The sequence below is a fragment of the Colobus angolensis genome, unplaced genomic scaffold (genome assembly GCF_000951035.1).
Source record: "Colobus angolensis palliatus isolate OR3802 unplaced genomic scaffold, Cang.pa_1.0 Scaffold122, whole genome shotgun sequence".
Taxonomy (NCBI): Eukaryota; Metazoa; Chordata; class Mammalia; order Primates; family Cercopithecidae; genus Colobus; species Colobus angolensis.
Window position 1 is genome coordinate 3,491,411 of NW_012113364.1, and position 26,582 is coordinate 3,517,992.

The 26,582-nt window shown below is 42.6% G+C and overlaps 1 protein-coding gene across 1 annotated transcript in view; it reads left to right on the top strand.

Annotated features, from left to right (window-relative positions):
- AUTS2 (autism susceptibility candidate 2) overlaps window positions 1-26,582 on the top strand; it is a 1,211,676-nt gene that overhangs the window by 836,024 nt on the left and 349,070 nt on the right. Inside the window, exon 6 of the mRNA XM_011932306.1 lies at window positions 15,250-15,279. Coding sequence (XP_011787696.1) covers window positions 15,250-15,279 — 30 coding nt within the window. The remainder of the gene's footprint in view (window positions 1-15,249; window positions 15,280-26,582) is intronic.

Genomic DNA, 26,582 nt, shown 5'->3' on the forward strand with positions numbered 1-26,582 from the left:
TGATGTCTTAATACCATTCTCTCCTTCTTGGATTTATAGGGTAAAATAAACCCTCTGCCGTAGAAGTGCTTATTGATTACTGAAGTACATAATAAAGCCTAAGAATAAAGTAAGACCAAGTAATCGGTTCTGTTCCTGGGGGATGACAATAAACTCCGGCCGAGGCAGCCTCTGAAGGTTGCCTTTTACCTTGGAGCTAGGAGGCTCCTTTTTAATTAGTTGTCAAAATAGTAAGCAGCGACTGATGGAAACCAGACAAAAAGAGTACATACTGTATGGTTCCATTTATATAAAATTTTAGAAAATACCTACTCATCTATAGTGACGGAAGGCACATCAGTGATGTGGGAAGGGACCCGAGAGAGGCATAGAAGCTTTGGGGAGGGATGGATGGGTTCACTGTCTTGATCGTGGTGATGGCTTCACAGGTGGGTACACATATATGAAAAGCTATCAAATTGTGCATTTTAAATATGTGCCTTTTACCAATGTCAGTTATACCTCAATAAAGCCACAAAAAAATAGTGAATAGTATCCCATAAAGAGACAGTTCATGGCTCACTCTGTGCTAGAAAAACTTTCTCTTTTCTTAGGAAGCTATATTTTGATGAACATTTAGGAGGAATTGCGAGACTACATTTCACCTTCACCTTTAGCTAAACAGGGGTTCTAGAAGACTGAAAGATGCCACTGAAAATTTTTAAAAAGGCATTAGAAGGTAGGACAGCCCTCTTTCTTCATTCATTTTTCTTCCCCACATCTGAACCTTAAAGGTGCCTTTTAACGTAACTTTTTACTAAAACAAAACAAGGTATTTAGAAAACACTATTAATTCTTTGCTCTCACCACCCCCTACCCTTCTGCCATTACATTTCCCCCACCCAGAAAAGAGATTCTACAGTGCAGGAGTAAAAACTACTCCAAAATGTTGGCAGTCTAAAAGCGGACAGGCATTTTCAACACAAAGAGATGTTTGTTTTCCTTGCATTTTAACTCTTAATTTTTGACACAGTGGGGAACTCCAGCGTGGCTGCCATTTAAAATGTAACAATGCCATGCAGCTCTGATTGCCTCTGTCACAGGGTGTTGTGACTGAAGGCCAGGAGACAAAGCAAATGAGGCCAGAGACAGTGCCTGCTGCTGAGGTGCTGGTCCATTTCTCCACCTGCATTTGAATTTGTCTTTTCTCTGGCTAACTGCTTTTCTGCCCTGATGAGGAGTCACTCGGGGAGACTGAAGCTGGAATTTGTACAACCTCTTTCAGTCCCCTTGATTTTAATCAGCAATACACAATTATTCTTTTCCTCCAAATAGAGAAACTCAATCCCCATTTTAAATTCAATTATTGTAATTGCAGCATTCAGAAAAATAGCACATTCATTTTCTAATAAGAGATTGTGGATACCAAATTACTGCATATAGTATGTCAAAACAGGAAACTTGAGACTGGCAAACCAGTGGGTGTTTTTATCTTGGCAATTTGTATTTTCTTGCAGACAATTTATAGTAATCCTACCCTTCCTTGTTTATGATATAGAAGACTAGGTTTTCAAGCCATCCTAAAATAAAGACTGTTGTTTTTGGGTACCGTTTAATTGAAAATCTCTGTTATGAGTATGAGGAATTCTACAAAGGGCAAATGTGAAGGCAGATACCCAATAAAGAGAAGAAGAAAAAGGAATCACTTTAGGATCCTATGTGATGGGAGCCTAAGGTGTCTTTGGATCTTCTTGAACCATTCTCATTATCTCAAGCCCTATTTATATTCCTTTAGCCGAGCTTCTCACTATTTTGCATTTGTTAAAAAAAAAAAAAAAAAGGAAATCTGGTTGGTGAGAAGTTGATAATGTGACCATTATGTCTTAGCAATATGAGAGCGCCACTGTCCCTCTTCCTGCTCAATTCCAGTTGCTCTAGTTGGCTTGAAGTGACTCAAATGTGAAAATAAATATAGTTTTTTATTTTTAGTTTCCTGATTTTCATAAAAGAGTAACCTTAAGATCTGATTTCTCCAAGTACATGCTATTATTTTCTTAGGATTTACTGTCACCTCAAAATTATATCCATGTCAGCCGGGCATGGTGGCTCATGCCTGTAATCCCAGCACTTTGGGAGGCTGAGGTGGGTGGATCTTCTGAGGTCAGGAGTTTGAGACCTGGCCAACCTGGTGAAACCCTGTCTGTACTAAAAATACAAAACATTAGCGCATGCCTATAGTCCCAACTACGGGAGGCTGAGGCAGGTGAATTGTTTGAACCCAGGAGGTGGAAGTTGCAGTGAGCCAAGATCGCACCACTGTGCTCCAGCCTGGGCAACAGAGTGAGACTCTGTCTCAGGAAAAAAAAAAATTATACCCATCTTTTTCACAGACACATTCAGACACCTGCCACACTTTCAGATCTTTTAGTGTTTATGCCGCCAACCACTGTCTCTCTCTTGATCTCCTCACTTAGACACTTCCCATGCTACAGTAGCTAAAGGTATTTTGTTACTGGAATGTATTAATTCTTTTACATATACTTATTGAGCTTCAGGCGGAGCAAGATATGAGCAAACTCTGAGATACTGTCAAGGAAACTAGCCAACAGTGTTGGAGGTGCTAGAAACCAACAGCTAAGGTACAGCCAGAGAAGTCAGAGCCCTGGAAAGCTTCCATATGGAAGACGAAACAGTCATTTCCATGTGTCCTGAAAGGGTGGTGGTTTGTTGGACCCTTGAGTGCCTACTAAGTGCCAAGTACTTTAGTTATATTCTCTCAGCGAATCCCCATTTTTGCAGTTACCTCTGGGAATTTTTATCTCTTGTCAAGATTACTCTCTGGGTTGATTTTGGTAAATCAGTCCTTAAATCAATCTCGAATATAAATAATCTCGGTGAGTACGGCGCTCCAAAGTATCTCCTAATTCTGATTGGTCAAAATCGCTAGACAGAGTGTAAAGTGTCTAGCTTCCTACTTGCACCACTAATCACCTGGTGTTTTTGTTATCCTTTCTGTCTATCTGTGTATTTGTTTATTTTTCCAACCTAACTTTGAACATTTTAATAATATCAGAGCCCCTATGCACGATGCACAGCGTAACTTACAAATTTAAACTCCAAATCTTGTACCTATGTGTTTTACTTCAGTCCCTGTACACAGGTTACTATTTGAAGAATAAGTCCAATCTACATCCATCCCAAAAAACCATTCAAGAACCTAAAGGAATGCTTCAAAATTTCAGCTCTAAAGTGTCTTGCTTTTTTGGTTTTTTATCAGTGAAATAAAACTATTATTTACCTGGAAGATTCTTCTTGTTGCTCACTTCGTTGAGAGGGAATGGTGGTTTTGTTTGTTTGGGTTGTTGTTACTGTTTTCATATAGCAGAGTATTGAGTCTTTAAACACGTCCTGAGCAGAAATCCTTGCAGAATATGACTTCCCCTCTGGCAATAAAATGGTACAAAAGTTCAACCCAACATTAAAATAATTAGTAAGTTACCCTGTTGTTGTGTGTGATGTAACATATCCTTCATGGAAATAACTGGAAAAATGAAACTATTGGTATGCCTTTCTGACTGCTTTCACATACCTGGACTCATTTAATTCTCACAAAAATCCTGTGGGGTGTGCCTCATCGCCATTCACTGGTTAAGAAAGGTAGACTCCGAGAATTAAGTTCCTTTCCAAACACGGCATGATTATTAAGTGAAGGGGTCAGAATTTGAACCTACGTCAGCCTCAGACTGAATGAGCACTTTCTGTGAGCCAGAGACTGTGCTCAGTCCCTCTTAAAGGAGAGCTGTCTTCCCTGGAGTAGAAATATGGCTGACTAGCTGCATTCACTGCTGCTTGTAGGCACTGCAATCGCTTTTCAGTTTCAGCTTGCCTCTGTACTTCACCAAGCAATCAATCAGGAAAATATTTTGAAGTAGTTTCTTTGTATATCCTGAGAGAGGGAGTGAGATGGTACGTTATACTGGCTAAGAACATGAACTTTGAAGGACATAACTGGGTTCAAGTACCATCTCTGTCATTGGAAGGCTTACTTATCTTCTCATCTCTAAAATGGAAGGATGGTAATATAATACTTCCTTCTAGAACTGTTGTCAGGATTCTTTGTGTTTTGTTTGTTTGTTTCTTTATTTTGGACAGGGTCTCCCTCTGTCACCCAGGCTAGAGCACAATGACACGATCACAGCTCACTGCAGCCTTGACCTTCTGGGCTCAAGCAGTCCACCCACCTCAGCCTCCCGGGTAGCTGGGACCACAGGCATGCATGACCATACCTGCTAATTTTAAATTTTTTTTGCAGAGACAGGGGTCTCACTATGTTGCCCAGGCTGGTCTTGAACTTCTGGGCTCAAGCGATCATCCCGCCTCGCTCTTCCAAAGTGCTGGGATAACAGGCATAAGACATCGCGCCTGGCCTCAGGATTCTTTTTTAATGAATGCCAGCTGTTGGCTGGCATTTCTAGAGGAAAACATGCTCTGCAGTTGTTCCTGTGGAGGAACCCTGAAAGATGTAAAATGCACTTCAACAACCAGATTTTTCCAAAATAGAGAGCTCAGGGCTGCCCCGCCATCATGGACACCCCATCTCTCCTTTAGCTTGAGATGGACATTGACCCTTTGGCTGGGAATTGAGTCATGTAGGTGACACTTAGCATGGAAAGCCATAGCTACATTCAGTGTCTCACAACCTTAGTGGTGGAAGAAAGAATGGTTGCAGCAGCTTCATTACCTGGGGAAAAAGAACTTGGAATTCCAAGCACTTTAAGAAAGATGCTTTTACTTTGAGTGTTGGAGAAAATAGAACAATTACCTATTGAAGACAAAGTGGATGAAAAGACACCTCTGTTCATACTATACTGATCATGTCATCTATCCAGATTCGTTCTGCCTTCCTGAAGGTGATTCAAGCCTGCTGGCTGCACCTTTCCTTCCCCAGGATACATAGGGCACACAGTGATCACCTGAGATTCCCAGCTAGACTCAGACATTTCCTACTCCAAGAGGAGATTCCTCAAAGGACTAAAGCACCACAGGCAGCATCAGATAATGTGGAATGAGTGGAAGGAGGGAGGAAGGAGGAATCCATAAATCATCCAATTGTTGTTGAGCATCTTGAGGGCCCTCAAGAATGCACTAGACCCTATGATGATTCCAGTGACAACCAGCCTGCACTTTCTGAGCTACTCACTGCCTGCCTGGGGAGCAAGACTTGTATATGTGAAATCAGTGAAGAATTTATGCAAGACATATATGAAATCAGTGAAGAATTCTGTTCTATCTAGACTAGAGCCAGGTAGATTTCCAACACCTGGCTCACATGCTTTTTGAAAAAAGGTATTTAGTCTTACTGAAGGAATGAATCGATGGATGGATGGATGGATGGATGGATGGGTGGGTGGATGGATAGTTTCTAACATCTATTGATTGCTTCGGATGTATCAGGCACTGTTCTAGACATTTTTATGTTTATTACATATGTACATAAACAAATTATACATTTATTAACTCAATTTATGTTCTTAGCAACACTATGAGATACATACTGTCAGTAGCCCCATTTAATAGATGAGGAAACTGAACAGAGAGGTTAAGTTCCTGACTAGAGGTTTCAGATGATATACAGTACAGGCAGGCTTTGCACCCTGGCAGTCTGGCTCTGTTGTTATATATGAAGGAGAATGATGTAGTCTTTTCAAAAACTGTTGGCATCTTGGTTCACATTGAAAGCTACCAGGCTTTGTTACCTGTTCCTCTGGCTTTGGCTTCCTGAGTCTTAAGCACCCTCCTCTTTTCTAGAACATAGACCAGCTTGAACCAACCCTCTGTGATTCCGCCCCGCCTCTCCCCTGGCCCCGCCAGGCCTCTCATTTGTAGTTTCTCTTACCGAGCACATTTCTAAACGAGGACGGTTGCTCTGCTTTAAGGACATACAAATGGCTTGCCCTCACCTGTCAAGCATGATCCTTGTATTTTACCAGGCCCATTATGAACGCAATCTTTCTGTCGAAAATTTGCATACCTCCTTTCTTGAAAAGTAATGACAGCAATTTCTTTCCCTCCGCTCACTTTCTGAGTGTCTCATTTAACGGCACCTGTGAAACCGACAGGCACAGAGATGAGAAGTGAAAGAGAGCAGTTGATTAAATCATCATCAAGTCGGGCCTCAGAAAGTCAATTCTGCTTGCCGTCTGCAATGATATCCTTTTATCTTAAAGTAATGAGCTATGGCACTTTTGCATCGGGTAATGCGATAAGTTCTATTAGCATGTTCCATTTGCCTCACAAGCAAGGGCCAGTCATTTTAGCTAGCTCATATCACTGCAATCAAAGCAATTGGCTTCCCAGGCAGAGAAGAAAGGGAAAAGGCTCAGGGTGATTTCTATGGATCACAACACAGCGGAAAAAATAGACTCTTGTATTATTTTAACCCATAACATACTTTTCCTTTTTACTCATCGTCAAATTTGGGTTTTATTAGCTTACACAGGACTCCAAAAAGAATCCAGCATTAGATGAAGCAAACCTGGGGGTAGGGGCTCAGGCCCCACCCAGAGCAACAAGAAACTATATATGGGAAGGGAAAATTGCCCCATTACATAGGGGTCACAAATAGAATTCTGCTAAAGAACACAGGCAAAGATGTCTTTCTGATAGTAACACTGTAGTCTCATAATAAACTCTTGCTTCACACCATCTTCAAAGTCATTTGTAATAGGTCCCCAGGCAAGTACGGATTAATGCTATTGATGACTTAGAATCAGTAAATCAATGACAGAGAAGCAAAGGATCTGTTGCTTAAGCCTAAAAGAGATCATTTACAAATCACTGGGCCCCAGACTGTCAGTTTTACCTTTGGACAAGAGACTTATTTTTCTGAGTTTGGCAACCGCTGAGGTTTGTGGACTCTGGGTTTTAAGTAAATTTCATCTTTGGGGTTTATGTATATTTATACTTGGCAAAATGTGACTTCCTTTCTTAGGGGAAAAGAAGCTGAACTCCCCAAAGATTTGTGAAATATTCACTTCCAACCCCAATTCTAATAAAGCCAACAATACTTTAATGATCTGTGGAAATTTACAGCATACAGATTGATTTATGAAAGATACCTGGATTTCAAAGTGACAAAAAGGAAATATATGTATTAGAATTTAATTTGTGAGCTTTAAAACTTCAAGTTTAGGCCGGGGCGTGGTGGCTCACGCCTGTAATCCCAGCACTTCGGGAGGCGGAGGCGGGCGGATCACGAGGTCAGGAGATGGAGACTATTCTGGCTAACACGGTGAAACCCCATCTCTACTAAAAATGCAAAATATTAGCCGGGCGTGGCGGCGGGCACCTGTAGTCCCAGCTACTCGAGAGGCTGAGGCAGGAGAACGGCGTGAACCCGGGAGGCGGAGCTTGCAGTGAGCCGGGATTGCACCACTGCACTCTGGCCTGGGCGCCTAAGCGAGACTCCGTCTCAAAAAAAAAAAAAAAACTTCAAGTTTGGACAACCTGATTTCTGTCAATATATTTGCACTTCTAATGGGTGGTAGAATGAACCTAGCACATAGTAGTTATGTGAAAGTTGTTGGTTGAAAGTGTGATTATCTGAGACACTGGAGGGGGAATAAGAAGTGTTTCCTTAGCCCCCTCAGATCACACTGGTTATTTGAGCTCTGGCCAGTTCAAACGGAGAATTTGCCAAAATGTCAGATTCTGAGAACTCCCCCATGCAGGAATGCTGGATTATCAGTACCAAATTCCAGAGGCTTCTGAGAGTTGATTCTCTGTTGTATCTCCTGAACAATTGAAGACTGGTGGACCTCATATTATTTTCAAATGGGCTCATTAGGTGATTGCCAAAAGCTTTATTCTTGTAAACTGTTGTTTGCAACATGAATCTTTGAATTAGGCTTTCATGTTATCTGAACTATTTTATTTGATCAGGCATAGTTACTGTTAAGATAGAGGGGAGGAGTCAATGGCATTCTTTTACAATCAGTAAGAATACGGTCTGAGTAAGAACATTTTCAGGATTAAAAATTTAAAAATTTCTAGGGCCCCAGTAGCTTTAAATTTCACTTAGTCCAAAACCAATATGAGAGCAATGTAAGCAATGTGAAAATAGGGCTTTGTGGATTGATGAAAAACAGGCAGCATCAGAGCTGCCATGTGTGGCACAAAATGGCAGCCTATTTTTACATGAGCAAAGGACTGGGCAGCTGGGCAGGGGATGGTAAACATGTTTTTAGTCACCATGCTGCTATCTTACTTCTTTAAATAAGAAAATAAGTGTCATGTTTTCTGCAGGTGGCTTCTTCTGAAATTGCTTTTAGGTGAGGGATGTCTTTAAGGTCTTAGATAAACTGCCTGCCCCAAAGGGGAATCGATTTGTTTTGTCACTGGCAAAGTTAAATTATACTTGATGTTAGATATTGTAGTTTACAAGTTGGGGTTCTCCCTCATTTTCCTCTCATTTCCTTTAGGCAGAAACAAGAATGAAATAACTTTGTTCAGAAGTGGTATTCAGCCCTGACATCTTCGGTGGCAATGATAAATGGATTTGAGATACGAAATAACTGTTCCAGCAAGGTCCATTGAGCAGAATAGAGAGCAATGCCCTCCTCAATGTCATTGTATGTGATATATTCAATGATTGCCACTCTCTGCTTAAGAATGCATTCCATCACAAGGTACCTAGAATTCCATCTTGTTCCTGCATTCTGAATGAGACAGAGAGATGTCACAGATCTTGACCCATTTCAATTTGGACCAGAGTCTTAAAACACAGATACTGAGATTCCCAAATGAAAATGAAAAATATTTGCTTTTGAAGAAGTGTAATAAAGTCCTAATCGCATCTTTTCTGAGCCTTTTAATGGAAGACATTTACTTCTGGGCCCCAACTCTAGGCTCTGCTAACAATTTTAACCTCCCTCAGTGTGTTCACACATACATCTCTTTGCATTAAGCAATCATATTAGTGTTTCCTGTACTTTCTATTTGGAATCACCTGCCTTTTAAATCATACTTTGCTTATGCTGCATGGACTCAACCACAGTTTGAACAATACTCAAGAAAAATGAGATTGACTTATTAGTATAATTGAGCACCTATTGTGTCCCAAGGCCTAGAGGTACAAAGATAAGCAAGGCACTGTCCTTACATGGAGCTCATTCTCCGGTAGGAAAGACTGTTGTGGCAAACAACTGCAGTACAGTTTTGTAAGGGATGGAGACAGAAGCAATTAAGTTTTTCCGGAAAAGTAATGGAAGATTCAAAAAAGGAACTATGTTTCGAAGGTGAATGTCAGGCTTTTAGGTAGAAACTTGGAGGAATAGAATTCCCAGTAGAGGAAATTGTTAAATGCAGACAACTGATGGCATGACTGAGTGTGTGTGGGTGTGGCTGGAGCAAGGTATGTTAGGATAGTGCCACACAATGCAAGGATGCCAACCAGGGCCAGGCCACAGGCTGTTTGCAACCAACCTGCTGTGAGGTTAGTATGGGCAGTCAAGAGTAAGCATTGGGAAACTTTTAGAGTAACTCAGTAGCATAATTTTGTGTTCCATAAATCTAATAATTTTTTAAAATGTATTTCATATATATTTGTTTTTCTTTTTTATTTTTCAAGAATTTGACTTTTTATTATGTTTACAAAAGTAATTGTCATAACATATTAGAAATTAAAGAAAGCAAAACAAAAACAAATGGCTCTTCACCACAGAAAGCTTAAGAAGCATTGTGTTGAGAGAGTGGTTGGGATTTGGGAGTTGAGGGGTATTGGAAACAGAACGTGAAGGGTCTTCATAGGCCTTGTGAAGCATCTGCATCAAATAGAAATTTAGGAAATCCACTCTGGTCAATAAGGACGTGGATTAGAAAAGGAAGAGAGCATAGACCTTGGAAAGCGGTCATTATCCTCTTGTAATGACAAAATAAAACCCTGAACTAAAGCAGTAGCCATGGCCACAGGGATGGAGAGTTAGAAAGTAGAATCAATAATGTGGGGTGAGAGAGGAAGATAAGTCTGCTCAAGGATCGGGTCAAGGATAAGACTCTTCACTTACGCAGTTGAGTGATTGCTTGGTGATGCTATTACCAAGGGCAACGTGGGAGAGGGGCAGTTTCAGGTGAGCAAAGATGTTGAGTCCAGATCTAGGTGGATACTTGAGTCTGAGGCATTCGCCACACTTCAAGAGGGGGCACATACCCAACAGAAGTTTAATAATAGTTAACATTTATCATCTGTACATACTTGGTACCGTGCACTAAGTTGTTTACATGTATTAACGCATTCTCCTCTTCTAGCCATATTTTACAGACTAAGGCCCAGAGAGTTTAAGTAACTTTTCCAAAGTTACACATCTGGCAAATGTGGGCATAGAGATTTTTGAGTTTCAGCATATACATGGTAGAAGGGACCAAGGGAATCTTTAAGGACTCCCTTGAAAGTCACATAGAAACAATAGAACTCCAGATGCAACTCTGGGGAGACGGTGACATTAAAGAATATGCAGAAAAGGGAGGACCTTGAAAAGAGAGTCACAAACAGCAATATTAGTGAATGGGTGCAAAGGGAAAAATTCTAGGATGTGCAATTGAAACAATCTAAATACCCAGCACTGGGGAATTTTTTTATTAGATTATGTTACAATCCACACAGCAGATTGCAGTGTCGCCATTTTTTAAAGTGATGTTACAGGACAAATTTTACTGATTAAACTAAAATATTTGATGTGTTATGTGAAAACCAAAGCAGGTTCCAAAATGGTAGGAATTCATTTTTATTTCTTAAAATGTATGTTTGAAATATGAGGAGGATTATATCCTTAAGGCTGGAAAGACTTACACAGATGTATTAAGTGTTTACCTAAGAATTGTAGATTTATGGGTAATTTTTAAAAAAATGTATCCAGTAAATATTTTTTTTGATTTTTTGTTTGTTTGTTTGTGAGATGGAGTCTTGCTTGCTCTGTTGCCCAGGGTGGAATGCAGTGGCGCGATCTTGGCTCACTGCAACCTCTGTCTCCCAGGCTCAAGCCATTCTCCTGACTCAGCCACCTGAGTAGCTGGGATTACAAGCGCATGCCACCACGCCTGGCTAATTTTTGTATTTTTAGTAGAGATGTTATTTCACCGTGTTGGTCAGGCTGGTCTCAAACTCCTGACCTCATGATCCACCCACCTCAGCCTCCCAAAGTGCTGGGATTACAGGCGTGAGCCCCGTTGCCCAGCCGTAAATCTGTATTTTCAAAAGGAGAAAGATTGGGTGGGTGGGTTGGTTGGTTGTTTAAGAGTTAAGACCTGTCTGGGAAAGGAAGACCATGCCTCCAGCAGTTCACTTTTGATTCATGAAACCAGGGGAGGAGACGGTGAAGATGGAGTTGAGCGGTTGCAGTATTGGGATGGCTGGAGGACTCAGGTTTAGGAAGTAGTCCCTTTCTAACTGCGCATTTGAGGCCTGTGGCCTGGCGTGCACACCTCCTCTTTCTCTCCTTTTGTCTGTGATGGTTCGGGTCATGTCTTTGTCTGAAGGCCGGGTGACCACGAATTCTTACCTGTCATTGCTGTAAGGCCTGGTTGTTCCTTTTTGTTTCTTTTCATTTCTTGCTTTTAAAATGGAGGAAATATTTTTAGCTTTCCACAGCGAGCTTTGAAATCTTGTCATGGAGAGTACTCCGTCACCTCAAGCTGGTAGTTAGTGTGCAACCTGTTTGCTAATAAACCAAAGCAGGACCCCGATGTCAAAATGCTTAAAATGGTCAAATCTGCTGGGACCCCGTCTCTGCATCTGACATGCCTTTTCCATTTCCCAGCCTCATGCGGAACATAAACCTGCATCAGGAGGTGGCTCAATGTGAACACTTATAAATTGGAGTGGGTATCTAGGGATCGAGGAGCAGACACTTCTTCTTTTAACCTTTGAAGACCAAGAATCATTTGGCCAAAAAAATCCACAGTGTGATGAACTTAGGGTGTGAAAGCTGTACAGTGTATTAAATGTGAATTTGAGGCCATGAATTCTACCCACACTGACTCTATAAAACAGCCTCCCTTTTTCATAAAGCAGGCCCATAAACCGCTGCCAGTGAAGCAGAAAGACTCCTTAGGACTGTGGCTCGCTTTCCGTCTGGAGTTGTCAACAAACCCCCTTTATGAGTGGAATAGACCTCTTGTATGTGTCGAGCTTCTGGCTTTTTACAGAGTGTGTTAGGAGCCAGGCAAGGCAAACGTTAGGCGCTGTTTGCTGAGTGCATTTATTGCCTTTGCATAATTTATGAGCTGGAGGGGTTGACCATCATTCGTCTCTGCCAGGGGCTGGCACTCGAGGCTCCAGAGAGTGGAGCTGTAAATTGGATGGTGCGCTCCTGCTGAGCTCACGGCAAAGTCCTCGGGTCAGTATGGGAATTTAATACCAGAAATGGAACTGTTTTCTCAGCACACCATGTGGACCCCAGTGCAGCAGAGACTGTTTTGGCAGACTCCGCGACTGGCCTTGTCGAGGAGCTGTCACTCACCCGGCATGTTGTGTGGGGAGCCTGAGCATTTTTAATCGGCTTGGCATCCGTGCTGCTTCCATAATGGATACCAGTAGGTCTCAGTTCTTCACCATATGCTTAACTCTGGAGACAAGGTGCTTCTGGGTATATCAGTAATTACTTGATGCAGAATTAAGTGGACCTTGAAATTAGAACTGGACTGTTGGAAAGCAGGAAGCTTAACACTTTGATAGAAATAACCATTCCCAGGGACATACTGCCGTTAGGATAGGGGGCACAGTGGTGGTTCTTTCCCAACTACCCCACTCCTCCTCCCTGCACACCAGATCCTTGGGGAGGTGGGCAAATGCGATGCCACAGCCTTCAGCTGTCATTGATTACCTCACAAGGAGCGCTGTGAACATCTGGGAACATAAGCCTGCCTGGCAAAATAGTCTTTGCCTTCCACACCCCTCCTGAATTTGTGCATTGTCACTCTTGAAAGTGTGCCCGGATCTTAGGAACCTCACAGAGGGCTTAATTAAAGGCAATGGAGAGATCACACAATCAGGACACTATTGTTCCTCATCCACCTGCGGTTCTAGGGCTTCAGAGTCTTCATCTCTTCCCATTTCTTTCTCAGCTCATTTGACTTATTGTAATAAAGAAACTACTTATCAGGTCAAAGAATGTAAATGTAGACAATCTGAGATTGGAAACTGGGTTGGAAATGATGCATTGTACTTGGTTAAATCACTGTCACTGAATATCTGACTAACCTGTGGCACTGAGGAACCAATGGGAGAAGTAGAAAATGTTCTAATCCTCCAGCCTATAAGATTGTGATATAAGTTCCTAAATGCTTTTTGTACAGAGTGCTTAGTCTGAAAAGAATAAGTAGTCCCCAGGTTGTCTCATAATAGCAAGAAGTCCATTTAGATGGGTGTTCTGTTACTTCCCATTAAAAGCTCTCTAATAGAAGCTTAAACAATAAGATAACTTAGTGTTTTCTTGCTCTGAGATGGATTCAGTGGTCCAATTCTGTCAGGCTTTTTTCCCTTGGTCCCACTCTGTTGTTTTTGTACTGAGTCTTTTTGCCTCATTTTTGCAAGATGGCTGCTACATATCCAGACATCATGTTCTTACACACTCATGTTCAAAGGCCAGAGGCAGGTGATTCCTTCTTTTCTTTGTTTACTGGGGAGACAAAATTGTTTCTAGAGCCCTCATCAGATTTCAGAATCTCATTGGCCAAAGATGGGTCTTCCAGTGAGTGACTACAATGCCCAGAGGTTTACCTCTTTTCCCACCTTTAGCTGCAAGAAAAATCGGGAAAGAAAGTCCCTGGCATTTTTAACCTCAGAGTGTCAGGAGAAGGTACAGACTAGGGAGCAGGGAGTTATGATTGGCTGCGGGGATCTAGCCAGCAGTGGCTGCCTACAAGCAAATTTATTTCCTGTTTCTATTCAAAGCTGTACCAACTCCCATGTCCAGGTGGCCACACTAAAAAACCTTGGCATCATCCTAGATGCATCCCTGTTACTTGCTTCCCATGTCCATGTGTTATCAAATCCTGTTGGTTCTACCTTCAGAATTGCTCTGCCATCTGCTTCTCCCTTCCTAAACCGTGGCACCACCCTGGGTTAGACAGTGGAATGGCTGCCAAACTGCTCTCCCTGTGACCTGTTTTTTCCCCACTGTGCACTCTCTCCACGGCCCCACAGAAAGTCATCCTCATGGAAGCAGCTCTGATCATGCCACACCCCTGCTAGTGTCTGTATCCCAGCTTCATGTCTTACTGCTAAACGGAAGGCTCCTTTAGAGCCAGGCCTGTATCTCAGGTGAATTTCAGTCTAGTTTAGCAGTTCCTTATCAAGGGCTATTGAGTGAATGAATGGATATATTTATCTGCTGAGCTTTACTCTAACGAAACACATCCCCCAGTTTTTCATTGAATATTGAATTAGCAAAACACTTCATTTTTTTTAAGTTGTGTTCTTTTTTCCTTTGCTTATCGTGAGGAACCCAAAGATTTGGGTTGATTATTATCACTCTCTGCTTATCCCAAATCAACTAAATGGTTGGAATTTGGGATCTGTTTGATATGATCTGAGTCTATGGCCCTAAAGCATATTTGTTTGCCCACATTTTTTATTTACTACCCTGACCTCTTGTCTTCGGCATACTTTTTATAGGGAGTGTTCCTTCTATTCTCTGGGCCTCTAAACTGGAAAAGGCAGCCATCACAAGTGGTGAACCTTGGCCATTATGTTCTGTTTCCTTCAAAGTTCAAATAAGCGACTACGATGCCCAGAGGTTTACCTCTTTTCCTGTAGAAAAGCACCGGGAGAGATACAGCCATTCACATTAACTGAAGATAGAATGTCTTCGTTAAGAAATTGATTTTGCTCTGAATTTCCTTGAACAATCTTGATTCACCTTAATCCTGTGGCTGACTCCTAGAGGGCCATCGCCTCTACCCTGCTGTGGTGGGAGGGAAGCACTCACTTGTATGATTGAGCACCTTGCTGGACTGACCTGAGGAAGAGCCACAGAGTACAGGCATCAGATGAAATGAACAAAACACCTTTTTTGCATCTTGGTAGCATTTTGTTTCAGATGCTGTTCACTAGCACTTGAGCTCGAGAAACTCTTTCTTTCCAAGAAGACAGCATTTTTTATTTCCTTTACTTATCTTGCACTTTTTTTGTAAGAGGGTTGGGGGATGAGGCATCAAAAGCAAAAGCATACTCAGTTCTTACACTAACCCTTATTCTCTTGTCTTCATTTTCAGTGTGACAGTGACAGTGACCAGGAAGAGAAGGTAAGACGCCCCCCTCCCACATTGTGGGCACAGCACATAACAGACTGTGAACACCAGAGTCCTCCCACACACAGCTACAGGGTGGGATGCCAGCTCCATGTTGACAGGACCTTTTCTCTTTAGGAAAGATGGGCATAATTCACACGGTGACATTTCCTATGCTATGACACGTTTAATTTGTCAGATCTACTTTTTTTTTAAACAAGACCTTTAATATTGCATATATGTGACACTGAGTTTTTACTTTATGGAAGATGACTCATAGACCCAAAAACATTTTAAAAGACAAAATTATTTATTCTAATAACCATCTGATTTTTTAAAATCCATGATGAGAACATTAAACTTGCTAGTATGCATTTATAATGTCATTTCTGCATTTATTTTACTGACCCATATGCTTTTCTGTACCTATTGGCCTTCTTGATAGAAATGTTAATGGTATGTGTCTAGGAGTCTCATCATGGGGTACGGTGGGCAAGGGAGGTCTGATGGGCACTGCCCTCTTCCCATCGGGGCGGACAGCCAGGTAGGAAGACAGTTCTTCCAGCAGGTACATGCTCTATTTCGAGGCTCATGGGCACCAGCCTCTGTGTATCCGGATCAACATGGATCAAGAAAAGGAACTCAGTTTCTGAGGTTCCAGAAGATTGGATCACAACCCGGTAAAGTGAGCTTTCTGCTGCCTGAAGCAAAGGGATTATTTATCTGTTTGGTCTTTCCTTCTAGCCGTCCCAGTTCCCAACCAAATTTCCTTCCATTTATACTGCTGCTTTGTGTTATTTCGAGAAGAGTTACCTGAATATCATGGTTTCTGTATTGCTTGGCATCAAAAGGATGGACTCGGCCTCCCTTCCCCCGTTTCTGGATCTGTCCTGTGCCCTGTGCTTTGACTTTCACCTCCTACATGCTTGCGGATTTTATTCAGAATGCTGCGGTTAGTATTTAGTGGGATCTTTCCAACAAACCCAGAATTTTTCTCTCCTTCTCTGCTGCCAGCCTCCAAGAGAGATCTAAAGGCTCTTGTTCTGTACTGTCGTTAATTTGAATTCAGCATATGTAGCCTGTTATAAAATGCGAGACATCATCATTTGAGCAGGTCAAGCATATTCAGATGAAGACAAATGGTGCTTATTTGATTTCCTTAAAATCAGGAAATGAAAAAAGTGCTCTCTGGAGAAATCATGTTCTGCCTGACTTGGATGATAGACCAATGCATGTCCCCCAGATAAGAACAGGCTCTCGCCTTGAGGTTTTTATCTCTGAAGGACGGCCAGGACTGTCAGCTTGCTGACATGTGCATTATCCATGTCATTTTAAACAAAGTGACCTATGGAAGGGTGCGCTGTGCTGTGACATGGTAATGGGCTGTTGGATGACAGCGAAAGTACACACTGGAAAGGGGGCTGTGGATTATTCTTTTGTTTAACTGACAAGTAGGAGCTTCCTTCCTCCAGCCCCCGGGAGCCTTAGCTTCTTGGAAGTAGGACCCTTGGTGTCTCAGGCAGCCAATGTTTAGTGGGTGCCAGGGACATGTGCATAGCAGTAATGGTTCAGTGTTCAAGACATGGTCACTGGCCCCCCGAACCCCCGAGGCCACATTCCCACATGGTGGGCATCACTGGTACCCAGGGAGGGACTGGTACCTTCTGGCCCTTCCAGATCTATCAGCAATGGTTGATCTTACTTCGTAAGTCTGTGCCACTTTTCCAAAAGGATAAATCTTATTCACGGTTGTACAACCAAGCTGACATTCTTTCCTTAAAAGGAAATGTGGGGCCAGGTGTGGTGGCTCACGCCTGTGATCCCAGCACTTTGGGAGGCCGAGGTGGGTGGATCACAAGGTCAGGAGATCAAGACCATCCTGGCTAACACAGTGAAACCCCGTCTCTACTAAACATACAAAAAATTAGCCAGGCCTGGTGGCGGGCACCTGTAGTCCCAACTACTTGGGAAGCTGAGGCAGGAGAATAGCTTGAATCTGGGAGGCAGAGGTTGCAGTGAGCAGAGATCGTGCCACTGCACTCCAGCCTGGGTGACAGAGCGAGATTTCATCTCAAAAAAAAAAAAAAAAAAAGAAAATGTGAATTCCAAAACCATCACCAGTCTTCAGCAGTGGTAGAAGGTGGTAAGGATGCCAGTTTTGTATTCCTTGTAAATGTCTTCACCAGTGGCCTCAACCTTGACACCCAGATCACCTAGGGAGCTACTATAAGTTCCAGTGCCAGGGCTTCGTCCCAGGTCAATGACCTCAGAGCCTTTGGAGCTGTCTTGAACCACGGATCTTGATGATCACCTAACTCTGGTAATTTCTAGAAGTAATTTGCCTCTGGTTGTCAGAGGGATCTGGGGAACAATACGGAGAGCTCCCCACCAGGTCCTTTCCCATCACCTGAATTCCTGAGTAGTTATTGCCTGGGTTTCCATTTCCAAGTGCAAGAAGCAAAGTGTCAGAATAATGGGTATTGGGAAGGTAGCTCCCACCCACCACTCTGAGCTTGAGTTGATTTCAGGGTAATAAAGCGGATACGTGGTTGGTTGTAGGCGAGTCCAAGAATGGCAATGGCAGGAAGGGAAGGGGCATTAGGAGTGTTCCTCCGATCCATGGCGCATCTCCTGCCCCGCACCCCCAGTCATTCTTCCTTTCGACTGTGGTGATCCTGCACGTCTTAAGTGGGGGCCGCACCACAACCAGCGCTCACATGATCTGTCTCTGTTCTGCCCCATGCCATTTCTCTAGAGGGCTCCCAATGGGAACTGTTGAGACTCGAATTGCCCTCGCACCTGCTTGGCCCTGGTGCAGTTAAGACTGTCAGGCTTCCCCTTTTGGACTGAGATTGTCTGTGTTTATCACCAACTTTAACACCATCCTCCAAGACTTACGCTCTGTCAGAGCCTGGGCCCCTGTCAGCCTACTCTGTGAAGAAACCTCTTGCCTGTGCCCCCATCAGAGCCACAGAGCTAACCAGGGCTGCTTTCATGTGTTGCTTGGAGGATTCGCATTCGAATCTGAATTGCTAATGGTGGAAAAGATGCCACTCAGTGTCCTGGGATCCCTTCAGCAAGCCCCACCAGGGATGCTGTTGGAGGCAAAAGTGAGACTTGTCGGGGACCCACTGGGATTTCTCTCGGAAAGACCTGCCATTCCCTTACTCCATAGGGATCTGCAGAACCGGTGGGCTAAAATTAGGGTACTGTGTTTCACACAGCTGACTGAATTAAGATAAACTGTGCTTTCCTCTGATATGAAACTGTAATTTATAAAATGATACCCTTACTAATTAACGTGGAAGTGACTCCAAAAGGGGCTTAAAAAGCAGAGCTTTCCCTAAATGCAAGAGACACTTGTGCACAAAAAGGCTTTGATGAGACACTGAGCAAAGTATCTCCCTCATCCTCCCCTCCCAGCCACGTGAATACATTCCACATTAATGTCAGACAGCCACGAGGACATTCATGAAGAGTAGAAATTGGGCCGGGCACAGTGGCTGACGCCTGTAATCCCAACACTTTGGGAGGCCGAGGTGGGGAGATGACAAGGTCAGGAGTTGGAGACCAGCCTGGCCAACATAGTGAAACCCTGTCTCTACTAAAGATACAAAAAATTAGCCCAACGTGATGACGCATGCCTGTAATCCCAGCTACTCGGGAGGCAGAGGCAGGAGAATAGCGTGAACCCGGTAGGCGGAGCTTGCAGTGAGCTGAGATTGCGCCACGGCACTCCAGCCTGGGCGACAGAGCGAGACTCCGTCTCATTAAAAAAAAAAAAAAAAAAAAAAAAAAAAACAGTAGAAACTGGGTGGGGAATTACAGAAGGCTGTGAACACTGCATCTTAGATGTGGGATTGTTCTTCATTGTAGTGAAAGCTAAGAAAAGAAGCACTTGGCACCCTTAGTCACCCAAATTAAGCAATTATTCTGATCCCCGATTCGAAATGAATTGGTATCGTGAGAACAAAGAGGCAACATGCATATTGCCAAATATTTGGCCCATATTTTATTTTGTTTCCTTTCTTTCTCCACCACTGGCAGCAGCCCATTATGCTAAGAAATACCCCATATTTGGTTATGAAGTTAATGTGGAGATTAAAAGTCATTCCCTCTTCTACCCACACCCTTTTTCTTGTGTATGGCATGTGACCAAGCTGATTGGAAGGCGTATAGCCCAGTGGCCAAGCACTTGGGCCTCAGTGTGATGGCTGACGCATGTTTCTGACTCTGTCCCTTTCTATTTTGTTATGGACAAGCATCGGCTTTCTCAGCTGTCAAATGTGAGTGACAACAGCTCTACACATAGTCCTATAGCAATTAAATGAAAGCATTTAGGGCCAGGCATGGTTGCTTATCACAGTAATCCCAACATTTAGGGAGGCCAAGTCAGGACAAAGTGGGCTCTGGTCTTTGAGCCCTAGATTTTGAGAGTAGCCTGGGCAACATAGCAAGACCCTGTCTCTTAAAAAAAAAGAAAAAAAATTAACGAGGCATGGTGGCATGTGCCCAGCTACTCAGGAGGCTGAGGCAGGAGAATTAAGTTTCAAGACTGCAGTGAGCTAAGATCATGCCACTGCACTCCAGCCTGAGTGACAGAGTGAGACCTTATTATCTAAAAATAATAATAAAAATATATGAAGGCATCTGGCTCAGTGCCTGGTCCATAGTAACTGCTCAATAAATGTTAGCATTTGTTCATTTTACTTGAGATAAAATGAGAGAGGACACTTGAAAAAAGAGGAAGACTAATATTTTGATGCATGTGTATCACCATATTTTGATTAAATCTTTTCCAATTTTGCAAACACTACAGTATACTGCAACACAAAAGATTTTATCTGTAAACACAAAGCCCTTCATCTAATATTTGTTGCTATTGCCAATTTTTCAATGAAATGACCTAAAAACAACAACAAAAATAACCTATATGGTAGTTGCTTTAGAGGGTAGGGGGATGCTATCTCTTAGTGCTTAAAAGAGGGTAAATGCTTGCCGCTTTAGAGGTGGATGGTGCTTATAAGAGGCCCCAGTCGGGGGTATTTAAACCGGACTGAACAGAAATCCTTAGCTAGTAGAATGGCAGCACACTGTAAAATTATTACTGTATTGTGTACTGGCTATAAGATGCAGACACCTTTCAGTAAGCCAATCATTTGTAACCATTCTAGCAGTGTCATATTAGGTTAATAAGACTGCTGTGTTTTCAAGGGCATTTTTATTTGGGTTTTGGTGAAATTCTTTAATTTGTTGATTATATTCACATAAAATCAGCATTCATTGACACATAGCTCTAATGACATATGTATGAAAAACCACACACTGGATGACCTAGTCGATTATTTAAGCATAAAATAAATTGTGTTAAACTCTTCACCTAAAACAAAAAAAAAAAGAAAAAGAAGAAAGAGGAAAACTAGCATCCCCTTTGGAAAGCTGGGGTTCTTCTAGAGAACCTGCCGGAGGGAGTTTCCCCAGAATCTGAGGCTCAGCCTTTATCCCAAGGGCCCTTCTCCCTGACACAGGCTGAATGAAAGTGCTAAACTTTGAAGGGTTCTGAAACAGTGTCTTTTTAAACCCCTTGTCTAAACATCAGGCCTTCCTCTGAGCAGAACCTGGAGCCCAGAGCACGTGTACTGTCCTGGAGGGATCAAATGGTGATTAAGTGGATTGTATAGCTCTTGTCCCTTCAGCAGCTGTTCCCAAATGCTAAACACCATCACTTCCCAGAAACTCATCACAGGAGAGAGGTTCTGGGGTAGGGCCAGAGCATCTGTATTCTTTCAAACGCTTCCTAGGTAATTTTGGTATGCAACTGGTTTTGAGAACTACGGCCTTATAATAAATGTCAGAGGGAAACATGATCTTTCCCCGTGTTTAATGCTCTTGAAATTTTGACTGCTTAGGAGAAAAACTTGAAAGTTGTAGAGATGTTGCCTGTGTGCACAGACATGTGCCACCCATGCTTATGCCTGTAGATACCAGGCATAAGCATATATGCAGTACACCCTACACAATCTCACAGAAATGAATCCTTCTCCTTTTCTATCAATCTTATAACATGACTCCTGATTGCAGTTTTTTCTCTCTGTGCGTTAGCAGTAGGAACAACCACCTGGAGAAGGTTGTTTTGCTCCTGGGCTTTGCTTTGGTACTGTGTCCTGTACCCAGGAGAGCCCTACTGGCCCACTGGCTAACTGCAAATGCAATACTACTGATGTTTCGCACCTGATTTCCCTCTTTTCACACTTTTTGGTGCATCCCTTTTTGGTTTAGAGACAGGGTCTCACTCTGTTGCCCAGGCTGGAGTGCAGTGGCACAGTCTTAGCTCACTACAGCCTCAAACTCCTGGACTCAAGCAATCCTCCCACCTCAGCCTCCTAAGTAGCTGGGACTACAGGTGTGTACCACCACACTCAGATAACTTAAATTTTATTCTGTAGAGATGGAGTCTCACTGTGTTACCCAAGCTGGTCTCAAACTCTTGGCCTCAAGTGATCCTCCTGCCTTGGCCTCCCAAAAAAATGGTATTACAGGCACGAGCAACCATGCCTGGCGTTCATTTTTAAATTCATGCTAAAAGTTGTTGTGTTTGATCATTTTAAGTTCACTTGTGTGGGAAGGGGCTTCTAAGAAAAGCAGCAAAGAAAAGCAGCAAAGGCTTGTGTTCCTAACTCAACACAAACCACATGCCTAACTTGGCTCGTGAAGGAGTCAGAAACTGCTGAGATGTCAAACTGAAGACCGGGCATGTGGTTTGTGCTTATAGTGGAAGAGTCCCATCCCTTGGTTGGCCACGTTTCACACTCAGTAAAGTTTGTGCACCCTCAGCAACATTCCAGAAGCTGAGAAGGCCCTCATTGTTGCTTGTGGAACCCCCATCCTTAGTTTTGAAATAGGATATATTTTGATCAGGAGACAGTTTGGAGGTGCTGTCCTATTTTGTAGCTAGAAAGGAATATCTCCACCTTTCCAGATTTCATAGCAGCAAAGCAGACAGCCATCACCCAGGGAAAGAGAAGGGATCCATATTCTTGTCTTTCTATCCCTAATACTTTGCACAGTGCTTAACATGAATTAGGTGTTCAGTGTTTTGCAAAATTTACATTTTCTTTCCTGGATACTCATCTCCAAATGGAGGGGATAAGTGAACCAAGTTCAGAAGAGTTGTACTCAAACCTGATTGCACCTCATACAGTCCCAGTGTCTATTTCCTGTACCCCCAGAATTTGTGATCTTTTCCTCAGACTTCTATATTTCATTTACAGTTTTCTCATATAATATATCTAAGCCATTTATAAGTTTCCTAACTTATAAATAGACAATTTCTATAGTTCTTGGCTGAGTCTCCAGAGATTTTTACTTTGTTTTTATTTTTTGAGACGGAATCTTGCTCTGTCACACCCAGGCTGGAGTACGGTGGCGCAATCTCGGTTCACTGAACCCTCCCACTCCTAGATTCAGGCGATTCTCCTGCCTCAGCCTCCCAAGTAGCTGGGATTACAGGCACCCACCACACCTGGCTAATTTTTGTATTTTTAGCAGAGACAGGGTTTCACCGTGTTGGCCAGGCTGGTCTCGAACTCCTGACCTCAGGTGACCGACCCATATTGGCCTCCCAAAGTGTTGGGATTACAGCCATGAGCCACCGCACCTGGCCTAAGAGCTTTTTATTTTGGATGCATGATTTCTGTGATGCCCATCTACTCAACCTCTTCTTACCCCTTCAAGATTTTGTCTGGCTTAAAATGACATTTTATTATTCTTCCAAAATCATCATATTTCCAATTGGCTTACCTACTTTGCACACATCCCAAATTCACATTGATACTATGCTTGGATTAAATTTCTGTGGTAAATTATTTTAAATTCAGAATCTCATTCAGTTCTGGTGTTCATATGATAACATTTTCAGGCAAAACCAAAAATTACTTCACTTATGCTGAATGTGTATGTACAATAATCTATTCATTACTACCATGTTATGCACCTGAAAAAGATAGAAGATAGAAGTACAGATTTTAAATTAAATGTAGGCAGGTCAACAGAATAAATACTTGTTGGAAATTTGTCAGGCATTTTCAGCTAAGTTTTTGTTTCTTGAAATAAACAGTGAGAAGAAAGAACAGGTTCTAGATGTTCTGTTGCTCACAATAGGTGGGTGGTGGAGAAGGGCACTCAAAAGACCCAATTCCTGATTTCTCACTCACCAGCTGTATAGCATTGGGCAAGTTACCTAATGGTGCTTAGCATTAGTTTTGTCATCTTGAAAATGAGGCAGGATTCAAATAATTGACTATCCAGATTTTCCAAATAGCTATTTACCTAGGCCCCAACAGCATGGCACAGCCCAGGGGGAAATTAATATGTGATTGTGTCTTCCCTTTGCCAAAGTGGGGAGAGGATTATGTAAGAATTGTCTCCATTCTTTTGTCTTTTGGTCTCCCAAAAGAGAATAAGCATATAGGGGACATACTTGGGTATATGTGTTTGTACTCTCAAGCAACTGAAGGAAACTTACATACAGACCTGATGTCTAAACAGTCCTTATGTGTTTGTTGGTTCAGTCTTTCAGTCATACATACCCACCCATTTTTTCACAAGTATCTACTGATGAACTGACATGAGAATTATAGTTGCTTAACTCTGATGGAACTGTCACCACATACCTGTGAGTAGGTAGCAGAGCAGTTCGTTTAATCTGTGTTCCTCAACTACTGTATTTGGGAAAGCATGGGGACTAGGTAGAGAGCTAGCTTACAGAATGTGTTTCAAGAGCTCATTTGTTTGGTAATGACCATTACTTGATCTATAAAAGAAATTGTTCCAGAAACATCGAGGTTGAGTGCATGATTCTGTGTTCCCATAGAAAAGTTCCTGCTGCTTCCCCTTAGAATGAGCCATCGTCTTGGGTGTTATGGCTTACCCAAAGGGAAAGTTGTAAAGCCAAGGAGGAGGCTGGGGGAGGTGATGGCTGTCAGCCCCATGAAATTGACCGTGAGCCCTGAGCCACCTGAATACCAGCAGGGTCATGAGCAGAGGCATTTGTACAGGTGATGTCTTGAACAACATGCTTCATGTTAGTGGCTTCTGATAGAGTGTAACCTGGGAGGCTCTTTGGTTGTCAAAGAATTTGTCTTATACTGTATTAGGGTTGCAGAGTGTTCTGTCTTCAATAAAGATAGAACTTTTTGGTCATGTACGTGTGTGTGTGCATGTGTGTCAGTTAATCCCCCTTGACAACTCCTGGATGGCAAGATAGTTACAGATAAATGCTCCTCAGAACTGTGCCATTCTAGTGTGACAAATATAATCAAATATCTGTATTAGGATGTGTTAATAATTGTCCAAAATTTATACTTTAAGAAGTCCCCAGATTCAACAAATGAATGGACTTCTTTTTTTCTAATTAAAGTTACAGCTGGGAAGGTCAAATTGGTTCTCTTTTATACAGGATAGAGCTTTTCCCTTTCAGTTGCCATGAGGACATGTTGAGAAGTTCTAGCTGTAGTCCTGCATGATCTCTTCAGGTACCCGAAGAATAACCCAAAGAAAGCTGAAAGCAGCTTTCTCCATTGTTGTTCTAAACTGGGCTTGATTCATGGTCTTCCAAGTATATGCATACTTAGGGAGACAGCCGAATGGGGTCTTTGAAATAAGGAAGGACCAGGAAGCCCTGTGGTGGGTGGTTGTAGTACTCAAGGAGCCCAGTTTGGGCTTCGTCGTTTCTTTCTAGTGCTGTTCATGGTTTTTGAAGTTGCTAATTTCCTGGTCTAAAAACAACGATGCTACTAATATCTTAGATCAGTGAAAAACTAAGGTTAGGGTCAATAATAGCAACTAAATAATAATAATAAGCACCACTTCACATGAAAGAGAACATTGCACTATTCAAAACTCTTCAAAATACATTACTTCCTAAGATCTGTTTTAAGTATTTATCGTAGGGATCTATATATTCTCACATACAGCATCAGTGACCATGTGCCAAACTCTGTGTTAGGGCTTTTCAAGGCTTTATCTTCTCAAGCAGGTGTCATTGTTTTACAAATAAGAAAAATGAGGCATAAGTGATGGAGCTGAGATATAAGCTGTGTCTTAGGATTCCAGAATCTGGGTCCTCTTCCCAGGCCGTGCTGATACCCCGCACATCAGGGTGAGTTGGGATAAGCCCAGTGGTGCCACTCAGGAGCTCATGCTGTCATCTCCTCTGTGTCTCACCTACTTGTGCTGCAAGACGCCTGGATCCTGTTTATCTATCCACCCTCACCCCCACCCAAACAGCTGCACTAGCTTCTAAAAATTCAAACATGGTGGTTTCTCGAGAAACATGGAATGAATAAAATTTGGGTCTACTAACAACTTAGAATGTACAGGCTCTTCTGAAGTGGGACCCTTTTCTTTTTTTGGCCTGGAATGCAATTATCCAAGGTAAGAAGGGAAGGGCTATAGACAAGGTATATATTTTAACTCTTACAGATGGGTATCATAGTCAGCCCATGATTAATTAGGGATGTAGGCTACACCAATCGGTGGACTTAGCATGAACCATATTTGGACACAGAACTCAGTCTTCCTTTAAGTATCTGTATATGTGTAAACATTTAATATTTTATTAAATCATAGAATCCCTGAAAGTACCCCATGCCTAGCATGTACTTGACACATACGGCCCTGTAAATATTAGTGTTCTACCCAGAAGTTGCTTTATTGGTTATACAAGTCTCATAAAGGAAAAGACCCTCACCTCTGTCACCCACAAAGTACCGGGAAGAGCAGAGCTGGAGCAGAGGAATTTCTGAGCTTCCAGTCCAGAGCCTCCCTGCAGACCATTTTCTTCCTACGACCCCACATAGGAGAAGGGGCCATGGTTTCACAGTGGCTCCTGCACTGCACCCCCTAAGGTAGTTTTGTTCAGTTATAATTCGCCCCCTCGAGAACCCTCTTGTCCATCCCCAGACACTGATTCTCACCCTTGCAGAGGGTCTCTGGGTCCATCAGGGCCACAGGGCCTTTTCTTTTTGACAGCAAATGTTGGGCTGTTCCTGCAGCCCAAATGGTAGTAAATATCTGAAGCAGCCATGTCCGTGTTAAAGATTATGTATTTGCCACTAAGGGGAGAATATAGTGTTTATCGGCCGGAGTGCGTGCCGGCTGAGCTGATTACGGCACAGCACTCTGTCAGCCAATGATTTGTCCTGTCCTTTATCATCTGTGTCACTCAGCAGTGTGCTGGCGAAGGGAACGGATCACCCCCTTCCCTTTTTTTGTACCCATTTTGTGTAGAAAATTTGTGTTTACTTTGGGAGTGTAAT